Consider the following 14,774-nt stretch of genomic DNA (forward strand, 5'->3'; position numbering starts at 1 on the left):
TTATAAAAAATATTCACAAACTCACTCACATTACCAGATTGAATCAGACAATGACTTTCAGGAGTTGAGTGGATAGACGTTAAACATGGATAGACGTTGGCTCTTCTGGCATAACTCATTAGGGACTGGAGGCACCTCATCCTGGTATTGATTTCACCCTGCCTTATTGGTGAGTGGTGGAACTGCAAGTGAAAGAATAACACTGGATTTCAAATATAAATTTTTCTAGATTATGGAAGACATCAGATTTCTACATATTTATTAACAAATATAAAATATACATAAAACCATTGTTTTTAAACTAACAATGTATGTATTTATTAATATTAGAATATTTAGGCCTATTTTTCTCATTTGCATTTTATTTCAAAAAGTGGATTCCTGAGTCGGCAAAAAAAGTATCTCATTCAGTGTGCTAGGATTAATGGAATGTACAGTTCTACTCATAAACTAGACAGTGAAGTAAACATATCTAGCTAGTTATTATTAGGATAATCAGTTGTGATCTCATCTTTTACCTCTTTGTTAAAAACTTAATTAAAATCATTTTGACTGTCAGCCAGACCTTAAAGAAAATCACTGTTAGTGAGGTCTCCAACAAGAATAATTTCTACCTTGATCTAAGGAAATCAAAACTGAGGAAGATTGTGTTTTTCTCAGGGATTTGGTATGAATTAGCTGGCTCCCATGGTTGGTCATATTATTCGAGGACATGTGGCACTTTGCACCCCCTCTAGTGTTTGCTGTCACTGCAGATCTCAGTGGATGTGTGCTCTTCCTTCTACCTGAGACCTGAGAGAATGTTCTGGATATAGAGGAGGGGAGGTATAGTATCATACAACAGTACATAAGCATACCAAAATAGTTTTCTGCTCAATCCCACAAAATGTTAAATACTGTTCTACCTAAAGATTTTAAAACAGCCATTTCACAAAACGTTTTTAAGTGTCTTACACATTACACATTACACTAAGTGTCTATACATTTTATTGGTTCACCATAATACTGGATTAAATTGTGACATGCTGTGAAATATTATTCTCTGATTTATTTACTTATTTAAGGCACACATGTCTTTACCGAATCAAAGAGGGATGTTGAACTCACTGTGATGAATTCATCGCCTACGGCTTTACAAGAGAAGGATTCATGAAGGCAAACACTGTCAGAAAAACAATGATTCCATACAATTCAACATCCTTATGGAAAGATGTGAATAAACATTAATAACATTACTTGCAAGACATTTATGTTGCACAAGGGACAAACAACATATTCTATGTACTTGAGGGTAAGATTGCACAATCCTAAAAACACCAGTATAGTAGCTTAAAATGTAATTAAATGTAAAAGTCAACAATTAGCTGTCTATTAAGATGAAAAGGTCATGAGGTGTTTTTTCCTTCTGTAGCTTTACAGAAATAAAATATAAAGGTGTTTGAATATTAGCATGATTCTTGTCTTCCTGTGTACATTATACATTTACTCTTGCTATGAATGGTAATAATGGAATGAAATTTAATGCATGCATTCTGTAATTTGCCCTTTTTTAGACTGAAATTTAGATTTCATAATTCAATATCGTCTATGTGATTATAGGGATGTTTTGAAATATTATGTGGTTAGAATGATTTAATTGTATCACTCAACACATTCTGATTAACAGTATTTGAAAATATAGGGATGTTTTGAAATATTATGTGGTTAGAATGATTTAATTGTAGCACTCAACACATTCTGATTAACATTATTTGAAAATATAACACTAACTTGCCCGTTAATTATTTTATTCAATTTTCAAATAAATATTTTACACTGGTGGCACAATTATGCATTCGATCTCTCTTGTCAGTCAGTCGTCTATCAATAACACTCCTAAGCGGCAGGGGGTGCAAGTGTACCACGTACAGCTTTAAATACAACCGAAAGAGTCGAAGTAGAATTACTCCACAGGTCAGCTGTTCGCTGACGTGCTGCTCTTAAGCTCTTAAATTATATATTTATTTTTATTAGGATTTTATTATAATATGACCGTGAACAACATGGCAGATCCAAGACGACCGACTAAGATTTTTCGGTGAGTATTATATCCGTAGTTAAGACTCTTAGATTGAGATGAGAGTTTTGATTGGCTCTCGTTAGCATCACCACTTTTAGCTAATGGCTAATGATAAGACGAGATTAAATGAAACATTGCAGACAGTTAAATAGATGCTAGTTTTTATCTAGTAATATGTTTTAAATTGTAACATCACTGAAATAAAAGCTCTATGTTAAATGTTAGCAATATTAACTTTACTATAGTCATATTACATGGCATGCTTTACTTCTAATTAGCAGGCATCAATGTACAATCGTATGTATTAGAGAATTATTCTTGATCAGTTATTGTTCACCTAGTTGCATCTTTATGGAATTTTTCTGCCAAAATCATGTAATGTTAGTGTTCTGTGTAACTTATAGTACGAAGAAAAAGGCCAGCCTACACTGACAGCATTAAAAGACAAGGCATTAAATGTTTGCTTTACAGCTACAAGCCACCTAATACAGAAACCAACCCCACATTGGAAGATCCTACACCCGATTACATGAACCTGCTCGGCATGATCTTCAGCATGTGTGGCCTGATGCTCAAGGTGACCGGACTCTCATTTACATAAACACCTGTGTTTACAGTAAACCCTTTATGATTATCCTATTGTTTATGACTAAAACACGAGCAGACTGATGCACAGCTCTGATTTAATGTTCAAATTGTGCTGTAAATGTGTTTTTGGCAGCTTAAATGGTGTGCGTGGATTGCAGTGTATTGCTCGTTCATCAGTTTTGCCAATTCACGGAGCTCAGAGGACACTAAACAAATGATGAGCAGCTTCATGTGAGTTGCTTATGTGTGTTTGTTTTTGCCTTCAAGTATTGGATAGTTACTTTATTGTTTTGGTCTTTTCATAGAATTTCAGACATTTAGTCTACTTAAAGAAATCCTCAAATGTAATGCGTCTGGAATGACAAATGACAAATTTAATGTACATCCCTTAAACGTTCATTCCTTTAGGCTGTCCATATCGGCCGTCGTGATGTCGTATTTGCAGAACCCACAGCCCATGTCGCCACCGTGGTAACAAATAATCCAAACCCAATAAGCCATCTCAGCAGGGACTGCGTGAGAACCAGCTGATCCACCCACTGTTCTTCTGGGACGCCGGGACATGCACTCATCAGCCCAGCTGGCCAATCAGAGGCTGGCAAATTGACCGATGCAGTTCCTGTTAGACCGTTTCATGTCTTCCCTGTGTTCATCAGTTGTTTTTATGTGGTATAATATTCATATGCTGTGAAAGATTGAGAAATAAATGAGTAATTTTCTGCACTGCATCAAACATTTTCATAGTGTACATACACAAGAAGTTAGTGCTAATTAGGACACTTTGAAGTGCAAAACTAGAGTTTGATGTTAATGTATTCGTCCTGCAGCTGCTGCTTCTAACTAAATGTGTGGACAGAAGTATATATAAGCCTTTTATTCTGAAAGATTTAGTTCTTCTGAGAAGAAACCACTGCAAAAATTATATACAGCACTCTATAGACACGCCAGATTTATTCCTGTTAATGTGTCCAAGACGGATTCTACACAAGCCCGGAGGATTTAAGGAACAACTGGCAACTCATGAACGGGCATTTTTGGAAGCGTGTTCTTATTAGTAGGAGCAATGTGCATAATGTTTTTGACACTAAGGTGGTTTCTTAAAAAAAAAAGTCTGTTTTTACCATGTTTGATGGTAAAGGAAAATGTGTTTGTCTATAGCCTATTACACCACTAGGTGGTCACAATTTATCTGATCACTTTTCTTTCAATATCATAATCTAGGAATGTGTTTCTGCTCATCTAACCATATTTAATGATTGTCAAGTAGTTTTATGCTATATCCTTTTCCACAACAAATCCAGTTCTCACGAATATGAGATGAAATTCAGGCTCTAATTTGAAATAGAAAAAAGTTTTATTCACACACACACACAGTAATGGTAATGTTTAGAAACTGCTGAGTGCTATGTAAGAGGCTGATTCACAATAAATCCACATCCTGTAAATTGCCATTCAAAGGTTTGGACAAACTAAAAAAAAAAAAAAGCACTAGAAATGTTAATCAAATCAGAACAGTCTTGTTGCCATTTTTTTGCCCTGTGCTCACCAGTGTATATATATATATATATATATATATATATATATATTAAGAATGAAACTTTACATAAACAATTGTATAATCCAAAATAACAAGAAATAGAAATGTATTCAAACGTTTGTGAATCTAATTTTATTTCATTTATTTTGACGAATGTTTTATGTCATTGACAAAGCTGAGTCAGCATTTAAACGTCATTACACAGAGACCACTTTTTTTAACGCCTCATCAAGATTATTTGCTAATTCCTTATTCATATAATGTCAAACCAATCCAATAATTATATTTAATTGTGAATTACTATAAGAAATATTATTGTTGGTTAATAGCTTGCATTTTCATTACGTATCAGTGAGATTTGCCTTTAAATTTCCTTCATGAATAATAATATGTAGACTGTCATAATAACCCTGAGTAAGGAGGAGAGCACACACACGAGCGTACTGTCTCTCACCCACCACGCACAGTTCTGATCCGCGCCTCTGCTCTCAGCGCCAGGACAGTCACGTATCCGTTACGCGCACAGAGCGCAGCGCGAGACTCCTCGTACAAGCGCAAGCGGCTCTCGCGCCACGTAGAGTCGTCTCTCGAGAGCCTTGACAGAGCACATCTGACGAGAATCATAAGATCACACTGAGAAACAACACAAAATTGTCTGTTTTGCCCTACAAAAATACTTAAAGACAGAATGTTCCGAGCGTGAAGATGGATATGACCTCCTGCTCTGAGACAAAGGACCTCGGACCATTCAGTTCATGGAGTTTTAGTGATAGTTTTATCAGTTCTAAACGACAGGTGACCCGGACGAATCCAGATTCCAGGATCATCGCTGAAAAAACACAAACCTCTCTGGTAAGTGTCTCTTTAATTTCTCTTATCACAATCGCTTATTTTTCATACATAAAGATATGTTTATGTAATATTTTGCTCTAGCCTTTATACAAATAATTGTAATATTAATATTATATAAAATGAGACGTCAATGTATATAACGTTAAAGGTGAAATTACAACATGAACACTATATACTAAATATGCATTAAAAACTATTTTTTTATATAAAGTGATTTTACCTGTAAATATACTGTAGTCCAAATTTATACAATATGATAATTGGTTTAGTATCTATCTATCTATCTATCTATCTATCTATCTATCTATCTATCTATCTATCTATCTATCTATCTATCTATCTATCTATCTATCTATCTATCTATCTATCTATCTATCTATCTATCTGTGGCATCAGAGAAGAGTCTTTAATCTTTCTCTGGTTGAAAATTACCCTGAAATACCATGGTACAGTACCTTTGGTCATGTACCATGATCATACTATGGTATTCTTTTCCAGTACCTTGCAGTAAATACCATGAAAATAGTATACAGTATATCAAAATACTATGATTTTGCTCCTTGTTATATTCACTATATCATATAGTATCACAGCAGTGCTTCTTTGTTTGTGTTCAACTCACACTTATGTATTTCTTAAATGATTTTTCCCCTTTTGCTGTTCTTGGTGTGATGGATTGTACTGTAGTTAGAGCTATTTATCATAATGTCTTCACTCAGCATATTATTTTTGCTCTGAATGGTACTAAATGCAGCAAATCATTTTATTGTGTTTAAACATTTCCCTCTTCCCTTCTTTATAACAATACACACGTCAACAGCAGTTCACTATAAAATTATTATTATTAGTAGTAGTATTTTAATATGCAGCCATGTGATATGCCTAATATACTGATGGAGTTCAGTCCAGAAAAACTGATCTCAAGCTTGTTGCATGACATCTTTGAGTTTAAGTTTTTGTGGGTTTGGAAAACTTTGTAAATGTCACCCTAACTGAATGACTTCATACACACCCACACAATGTTGAGGCTGTCTGTGGGCTGGTGCAGTGGAGACCCAGCCCACACAAATGGCCACTTGCTGTAACACACATGGATGCAAATGAAATCATCCAAAATTGGGTCTTAGTACCTTTTGTGGCTGTGCATATTGCTTTACCTTGCCATTACAGTGAGATTTATGATGTTGTCGCTTTAGCAAACAAAGAAAAGCGGGATTCTTTTGTCTTGTCCAGGAAGCCAATGCATCAAACCCTTTAAACAAGGATGAAAAGTGTTCCTGACTAAAAATACAAAAAACAGGAATGCCATGATGCTGCCAGGCTCCAAGAGAGGACTTAAAAATGTGTGAAGGCCTTTCAAGATGTCTTCTGGTTCTCCTTCACCTCACTGAATATATTTCCTGTTGGAACTGGCATGCACATTGTAATAGCTTTGCTCTCCACTGGCCAAAAATAAAGAGGCAGATTTAGTTAGTTCCATCTTTAGTGTCTGATCATTGATACAAGCTGTGACTCTCCTAATCACAGCCTGACAACAAAACCTGCCTGTCAGCAAAGAGCAAAGCCACAATAAGGACTGTAGTGTGAATGTATTCCATTCACATTTTGGCAACTGTGCTTATCTTTTCCTGTGCTTTAATCCATTTGTGTCTTTCTTTTTATCTACCCTTTGTACTTGGGGGAAAATCACTATAGCATTTGCCACAACTTCAATGCTTTGCTTTCAGAAACAGAACAGTAGAAGTGTTATCAGCCCGTCTGGCTTGTCTCAGAGAGCCTCAGAACTCCCCAAAACATAAACTTATTCCTTGTTCTTGTGCATGTGTGAGTATGTTTTTGAAATTGTTGAGTGTGTATGTGTCACTTTAAATTACTTTATTCCTCCACCCGTTTCACGGTGGACAAATTCTTCAAACACAGTCAGCATATATCGTAATCGTGCATCATTTATTTTCACCTGACATGGGTCTATTGCAATTTTCTCTAAACAACTATTCAGCCTTTTTTTCTTCCATTTTGATTACACATCACATATTTTCTCCTTCATTTCCTTTTTCTTTCTTTTTTTGTTTTGTTCTTGTCAGTTTTTATTACTACGATGAAGATGATGATTTATAGTATTATGAACTACATCACAATATAAATATTTTCTAATAAAGACATTTTATTTAATAATAGCATTTTATTATTTATTTATTAGAAAATACTTTTCTGATGGTTTATAATGTTTATAATGCTGTGGATAAATAAATAAATTAATATTATTTATTATTTATATATTTGCAGCACTACCATCTCAATGTAAGTTTTCCAATAAAAAAAATATATATATATTACTACAACAAATACTACAACAAAAACAACAAAACATGATAATAATAATAATTACTATTTATAATAATTATTTACAGCATTATGGACACTATCACAATATAAATTATTGTATTTTCACTAAAGACATTATGCTGTGATAATGTGTTCATATTTATTTAATGTAATTCATTTATTTTCAGAATTACCAACACAATATTTCTTGTGTATTAATATAAATGTGTAAAGTCTTCTAATAAAGAAATAAAATGTTACTGTCAAAAATATAAATAATAGCAAGCAATACCAATACTAAAACAACAGCAACAAATTAATTAAATAATAATAAGTATTATTCCTTTTGTTGTTGTAGTAGTTATACAAACAGGGCATATTAACAGGTTCATAAATAAAAGGCATATTATACATTACAAATTAATCAAAGGATAGATTTTATGCTATTTACACATATTTTTAAATCAATGTCTTGATACAAGTACATTTAATTTTAATATTATATTTTAAATATTAATAATATATTTGTAATTTGATATGTGACATTTTTCTAATTTAAAAAAAAACTTTTTTAAAGCTTTCTTTTTTCACTTCAGTAACTATATTCTTTAAAACAATGACAACAACAACAACAAAAGATTACACCATGAACATTTTTGTAAAAATACATTAATTTCTCTACTTTCTGCCCCCATAGAGCCATGCTGTCTCCCATGTATACAGACAGCTCAGTCATCATGGAGAGAGCGCCGCCCTTGCAGAAGGGAGGGAGAGTGCAACCTCAGGGCCACAAACTGCGCTCTCATCCTCCCACCAGTGGGAGCAGTGTTTGTGCCAACCCGACCTACTATCATACTGTGTATGACATGAGTGATGCAGCATGCCATGACTACAGCAAAGCCAATGGAGGGGAAACCGTAGTGATAGATGGGACACTTTACTCTTTGATGCCCAGTGACTCTCTGGTTCCTCCTGTCAGAAGGAGAGGAGGCCTAGTTGACCACCGTGATGTCATCAAAGCACACCAATCCCATAAATTGCAGAGCACTCCACAGGCCCGACGAAAACAATGGGAGTGAGTATTAAATAATCTGTTACATTTTGAAATATCTTGGATTTGATGACTTTGTCATTTTGAAATGTACTAAAAAAAAAGTCCATCATAAAGCACCAATCACGTGTTTTGACATATTTAGTCTTTTGATGACATTTAAGTTGAATGTACTTTTGCGCAGGTAGTTTAATGTCAGTGCTAGTCCTATGAATTTAATCATCAACAGCATAATCTTGTTTCATGTTGAAATGTCAACTGATAGAAGTGATTGTGAAATACACCCACCTCATTCATCTTTAAAAAAAATATATATCTACCAGTATTTTTTATTTTGTTCAACATTGCACAAAATCTGGATTCTGAATCTATCTTTCTGAGACCTAGTTTGTTGCCATGCCTCCTGTACAGCCTTCAGGGAGCAGACTGTCACTCAAAATATTAATCTCCTATCATATCTCTGAGAATAAAGGGTAGGTCATGTAGGAGAGCATGTGTATGGACACACTGATGGACACGGTGATGACCACTGCTGCACACACCCTGTGTGTGGGTTTTTGCCTGACAGCAGTTAGTGAATGTGAAAACCTTGAGTTCTGGTGAAACAGATCTGGAATGGATGGGGAGAAAATTAAGACCAAGATGGAAACATATTAAGGCAAAAAGGGCAGTTGTGATTATGTGGTTTTGTTGTAGTGGCATAGAAAGCCTGTTTATATTCTTGTGTGGTGATTAGTGGGTACATGCTCCTCACGAACTTGTCAGCTTCAGTCAAATGCTCTGCTGACTTTTGCTTATAATTGGAGCCCGTCAAAATGATGTGTGTATTTCTGTGCAGCTAGCAGAACCAAATAGAATAGCAAAAATCATGCATTCCAACCTTCCATAGACAAACAGGTAAAATATGCATATATAGCGACTTACAGTGCATTCAGGCTAACATTTTTTACTTAGCATGTGTTCCCTGGGAACCGAACCTACAACCTTTTGCACTGCTAATGCAATGCTCTGCCACTGAGCCACAGGAAGAATGAAAAAATTTACAAAAATATACAACATTATTAATGTATTTTATGTTAGGTAAAACCATAAAATTATATCTGTAAAATATAAAATCTAACTTTATGGTTTATTTGTAGTTGTTTTTGGTACAGAAATAATTTCTTTACCTTAATATAGTTCACCATAGAGAGCATGTTCTTTTTGACCTTGACATTGTTAGCATAAATACATGTATCGTCCGCATCAAGTCTCTGGTGTTTAGAAGAACGTGCCTGTATTTTTGTGTGTTTTGGACAAAGTTACAGTGAATGTAGAGTGACAGTGGAATCCAGTCACGATTTCTGTTGTGCTTTAGGGGTGTGGAGGCTTCCACTCTCATCGCTCACCCACTCAATCTGGCAATCGTAGCAGTGGGGAGACATGAGATAACAGGTTACTGAGAGAAAATGCATTCTCACCTTCTTTCACTGACTGACTCATTTCCCCTCACTCTCTTCTCTCTTTCTTTTTCCCTTTCTTTTGTCACTCTGTCATACAGCAGATACATTTACAATCAAACACACACACACACACACACACACACAACTAATAACCCATATTCAACACACAAGATGTTTCAGTTCTTACATACAATGGTGTCCAGAAGTCTGAGACTACATCGAAACTCTTCATGTGATATTTAATCTGATATATTAAGTCTGTGTGTGATATTGACCATGAAAACTGCAGTGTGGAGATGTTCAGATATTCTTGTGCTCATTAAAGCACAAGATGCTCTCTGGATTTTTCTAGAATCATGCTATTATATTATATTATATTATATTATATTATATTATATTATTATATTATATTATATTATATTATATTATATTATATTATATTATTCCCAAAAATATAAGATACAGCATACGCCCAAGAGGAAAAGTTATAGTTTCATACATTGGCCTAAAACTCTGTAAAACTGACCCCATCTTTATTGTTGAGCTAATTGTCATTAGTGGTCTTAGATACTCCCAATACCTATATTAAAGCAATACACTGGAGAGTAGACTCTGTTTTTCCTCTTTCACATGTTCTCCTGCCGCTGCCTTGTGTTCAGTGTTTTCCATAAACACGGGGTACGTCTCTCACACACTCTCAATTAGAGCATTGCTATATTAAAACAGCCTCTTAAATAGACCCCCCAAAAAAAACTGTCTCTTAGCTGTGTATTGCTTCTGTTTTTCATCCCTCATCCCTCACCCTTATTTATCTGTGCTGTAGATTACTTCAAATCTTATTTCAATGTACCCCCTATTTAGGTTTAGAATGAGAAGCTTTAAAATCAGAGCATATGCTGTGAAGTAGTTTACATTTATAGACTGTACACGCACACAGACACTAACACGCATAATCGCACACAGTCTTATACAGAGACACTTGGCAGCAAGTGCGGACAGATCAGTGGGCAGTGTGACAAGGGGGCAGTTTTTGAGCGGACGCTTCTACAGTTTCCGCTGGCAGGAGAGACCTAAGCTGCATAAATAGGGTAGCCATGCTATTTTTAGCATCCATAAAAATGGGCTTTTTAGTATTACCAAGGCCGCAATGAACTGAAGCATTGATTTAAGGCTGAGAGACTGGAATGATTTGTGGAATGTGATGTTTCAGGTTTCGAGGCTGCATGATGGGTCAGTGTCATTCAGACAGCTGCAGTCCTTTTCCCAACAACTGAGAAAGTGCCAACAGACACAAATGTAAAGACTTCCTGATTAGATTCTGCAAATAGTTTCCATGTTGATTTATACCAGTTTCAAGGGTAGATTGGACCTTGGTGAAATGTTATGAATTTTATGAAGCACAATTCTTTTCCTTCGACTATAAGAGACCTTTTTTTTGTGATATTGATTTTACAGCTTGATTTTTAACTGTAAATTAACTATATCTGCACAATTATGGAATTACATTTGGTTCAATAAAAATGGACGTAACTTTATAAAACTGAACGTAACTTTTTTTAGAAACTCTCAAAAATATGCCATTACAAAAGAAGAAAAACACGATGAAAATGAACCCAGTCGCACAAATATAACAGGCTATTCAAATATGCTTCATTCTTTGTTAATGTTTTTCAAATAATCGTTTTCGCTTATCTTGGATTCTGAATGCATTGCCTCACATTCCGTTTGGTGTTTTGACACAAACCTCTTGTGGGGGCGGGCTTAACAGTGATCTACTCTGATTGGATAGTCAGCTTTTGATGGATAGGTGCTCTCTGACCGGGAAGTACAGATGCCACTCAGTGTCGCTAGTGGCGTAGACATGTGGGGGCATGTTTGAATGAGCTGTTTTAGGGGTGTGTGACAGTCTTAACTTTGATAAAGAATATCTCTTTGGTTTCGAGAGTTTAGTCTTTGCAACTTTACAGATCTTATTAATTTACCAAGAGCTTGTAACACTCCAAAGAGAAAGGAAATATTTAAATCGCATCATATGACCACTTTAAGATTCAGAACAGAATAAGTTAAATTATAGTAGAAAGTTAATGTTACATGCAGAGAGAGGAAAAAAAAAGATTTACAGTGCGATAGCAACAATGAGATGAAAAAGTTTTTGTGCTTTGTTCAGGGGAAAGGCACTTTTGTGCTTGGGTGGGCAAAATTCGGGTGGTAGTGAAGTCGTATTTGTATTATATATCACAAAAAGTGTTTTCAGAGCTTTTTAATTCCCAGAGGCAGCATAAACCTGTGTGCAAATCAAAGCTGCAAACAGTGTATCACATGCTCAACAGGTGATTGTTGATTTTCACGCACAGTTAACAGAAAGATAATATGCAGAGCAAAACTATAAAGTAGGCTGTGACAACATATTCTACAATAGTTGTTTTATTCACGTGCTTAAACTGATGCAGTGGTTTTAACACAGGCCACTGAGAGCAGAACAGATGTCTGTATAAGGATAGTAAATTAGCTGCATTGTGAATAGCAGCTGTTGTTCTCCATGAAGAAAAAGCTTAATAAACACACTAAACACTAAACAATGTTTTAATGAAACTCTGAAGATGCAAATGGTTTCTAGAAGAGTTAGTGAATAGAAAATATAACATTGGTATAAAAACAACAGAATTCAAAGAAACCATGATAGAAAATCAGTGTGAGAAAGACCAAGGAGACATTATATATTTAGTTGATGTGAGAGAATGGATCAGTAGATGAATATCACCTAAGGAAATTGTGAAATGGAAAGTAAAGGAATGAAATAAGCGGCAATCAAGAGGAGTGAAACAGGAGACAGGTTTATCGTTAAGACTAATGAGAACAGACACTGAGCCACTGTTCGGGGGGGGGGGGGGGGTGGGGGGGTGGGTTATTCCAATTTCCCTTTTCTGTTACAGTCCAACTTAGCTGCCTTCTTGCCCTGCATCCTTCCTTTCTTTTTTCCTTTGGTCCCCCTTTCCAACTATCTTCTCTTATCTTCTTTTTATCTTGAATCAATCTGGCTGATTGCCATGCATTTGAGACCTGTTCCAGACAGAGGTGTCCCTCAGGACTTAGTTTCTTCAATGCGTGTGTGTGTGTGTATATTGATTGCTTTCTGGTGTGCTTGGGAAATCGTAATTCCTGACGTGTTTTAAACCCTGTTGTTATTGAACCTTTCGAATATACCTCAGCAGTTTCCATGCAACTATGCCTCTCCATTAGATTCATTACTCTACATAATTACTTGGCTGGATCCAAATTGCTTGCAAATGCATTACGTCAATCTAGGAGTCTGTGTCGTACAACAGGGCACTGTCTGGTTTTTGAGCATCATTTATTATACCTGGGATTCCTGTCAAACCACAGTGTTCTCCGAGCCTGAGACTGCATCTCCTGCATCTCAATTATGCATTTGTGTCATACTTTCTTCCTCTAAGAGATCTCAGAAGTGTGTGATGTGTCTCTGTACGACAGAAAGCAGTACTAGTTTTTATAGTTTGATTCTAAGGCTGGACTGAATGTTCATTCGCTGTGTTTCTAGAGTTTGTGTCTACTTAAATTTGCTGAAAATTTGTTCACCGTTCAGCTTCAGGCCATCCATGATATAGATGAGTTTATTTCTTCATCGGAAGTGATTTGGAGAGATTTAGCATTACATCCCTTTGCACACCAATGGATCCACTGCAGTGAATGGGTGCCATCAGAATGAAAGTCCAGACTGCTGATAAAAACATCACAATAATCCATCAGTTAACGTCTTGTGGAGTATAAAGCTACAGTACATGTTTGTTGGAAACAAATCATTAAGATGTTTTTAACTTCAAACAAGTCCTTTATCCATACATTGCTTTCTCCAGTAAAAGTAATCTCACCTGAATCAGAAGAGAAATACAGATCATGCACCGTTTACAAGCTAAATGTCGGTGGTTTTTGATGTGAGAGGACAACAGGAGATGGGATTTATTTTTTCACTGGAGGAAGCGTTATTATTGATAATTGTATGATTGCCAGAAACTGAGGACTGTGGTCATGTAGATTTTTTTTTTAAGGCAAATTTAATTTTGTGTGAGCTACTCTTTTAAAACAAACTAATCTGACCATTTCATAATCAGAGATTCAGTTTAAAGAGAGAGAAAAAATTAAATTCTGTCATTTACCCTCATGTTGTCTTCTGCAGAGAACAAAAGATATATAATGATATTTAATTAAAAAAATCTATGAAATGCAAATCAACCGGGTGCGATATTTTCTTGGACCCCACCGGATTGCTTTGAATTGACAAAAACAATTAAAAGGATGGTTCACCCAAGAATGAAAATTATCATCATTTACTCACCCTCACCCTCATGTTCTAAACCGGCATGACTTGCAAAAAAAAATATATATATATATAATAATAAAAATAAAAAATCTCAAACCGTCATTTTTTTTCCACAGAAGAAAGAAAGTCACAGAGGTTTGAAATTATGTAAGGGGGAATAAATGATGACTAAATGTTCATCAAAATATATTCTTGTGTAGTTTGTGAAAAATAACTCAATGGTGAAAACAGATAAAATTCTTCCTATGTTTGTGCATCTTTCAATCTCCTGTTCTTAATGTCTGTAGGGCAGAACTCACCTTATTTTATCTCTCTGTCCTCTGTCATTTCTCTGAGCCATTTAGATGCTAATACAGCCAGTGAGTCCATCCCATCTGCTGTCAGCTCAAAGGTCACAGCTGGGCCAGCTAAAATCTGCTCTGGGGGGCTGGACAGTCTGACCCTTATTCACACCCATTTTGACTTCCTTTTTCTCCTGACTAAATCATGGATAACAAATATGACACAATACAAACATGCATTAGCCTATGCTTTATGGGATATTTCATAAAACAGTATGCTGCAGGTAAATATGAGTGTTA

General features: G+C 35.5%; 2 protein-coding genes across 24 annotated transcripts in view; both read left to right on the plus strand.

The window, feature by feature from the left end:
• The first annotated feature begins 1,904 nt into the window (after window positions 1–1,904).
• Window positions 1,905–3,375, plus strand: LOC113055314 (protein Asterix). Its single transcript, XM_026221536.1, has 4 exons — window positions 1,905–2,077; window positions 2,531–2,636; window positions 2,781–2,878; window positions 3,056–3,375. Exons 1-4 carry the CDS (start codon window positions 2,028–2,030, stop codon window positions 3,120–3,122), a joined length of 321 nt encoding a protein of 106 aa, XP_026077321.1. The 5' UTR covers window positions 1,905–2,027; the 3' UTR covers window positions 3,123–3,375.
• Window positions 3,376–4,627: 1,252 nt separating this feature from the next.
• LOC113055310 (voltage-dependent P/Q-type calcium channel subunit alpha-1A-like) overlaps window positions 4,628–14,774 on the plus strand; it is a 118,308-nt gene continuing 108,161 nt past the window's right edge. For 5 of the 23 annotated variants that reach the window (XM_026221518.1, XM_026221509.1, XM_026221512.1 and 2 more), the window contains exons 1-2: window positions 4,631–5,036; window positions 8,059–8,436. In XM_026221518.1, coding sequence (XP_026077303.1) covers window positions 8,063–8,436 — 374 coding nt within the window. In that variant the 5' untranslated portion in view covers window positions 4,631–5,036; window positions 8,059–8,062. Of the gene's footprint in view, window positions 5,037–8,058; window positions 8,437–14,774 lie in introns of all 23 variants that reach the window. The other 18 variants (XM_026221517.1, XM_026221520.1, XM_026221511.1 and 15 more) reach the window with 6 other exon arrangements.

This window comes from Carassius auratus, chromosome 36 (genome assembly GCF_003368295.1).
Source record: "Carassius auratus strain Wakin chromosome 36, ASM336829v1, whole genome shotgun sequence".
Classification (NCBI taxonomy): domain Eukaryota; kingdom Metazoa; phylum Chordata; class Actinopteri; order Cypriniformes; family Cyprinidae; genus Carassius; species Carassius auratus.

What these genes read in the sequence shown, in the direction of transcription:
- LOC113055314 (XM_026221536.1), top strand. Translation starts at nt 2,028, where the DNA reads ATGACCGTGAACAACATGGCAGATCCAAGACGACCGACTAAGATTTTT. An exon ending in CGACCGACTAAGATTTTTCG is followed by an intron (nt 2,078 to 2,530) that starts GTGAGTATTATA and finishes TTTGCTTTACAG; the next exon opens with CTACAAGCCACCTAATACAG. An exon ending in TGTGTGGCCTGATGCTCAAG is followed by an intron (nt 2,637 to 2,780) that starts GTGACCGGACTC and finishes TGTTTTTGGCAG; the next exon opens with CTTAAATGGTGTGCGTGGAT.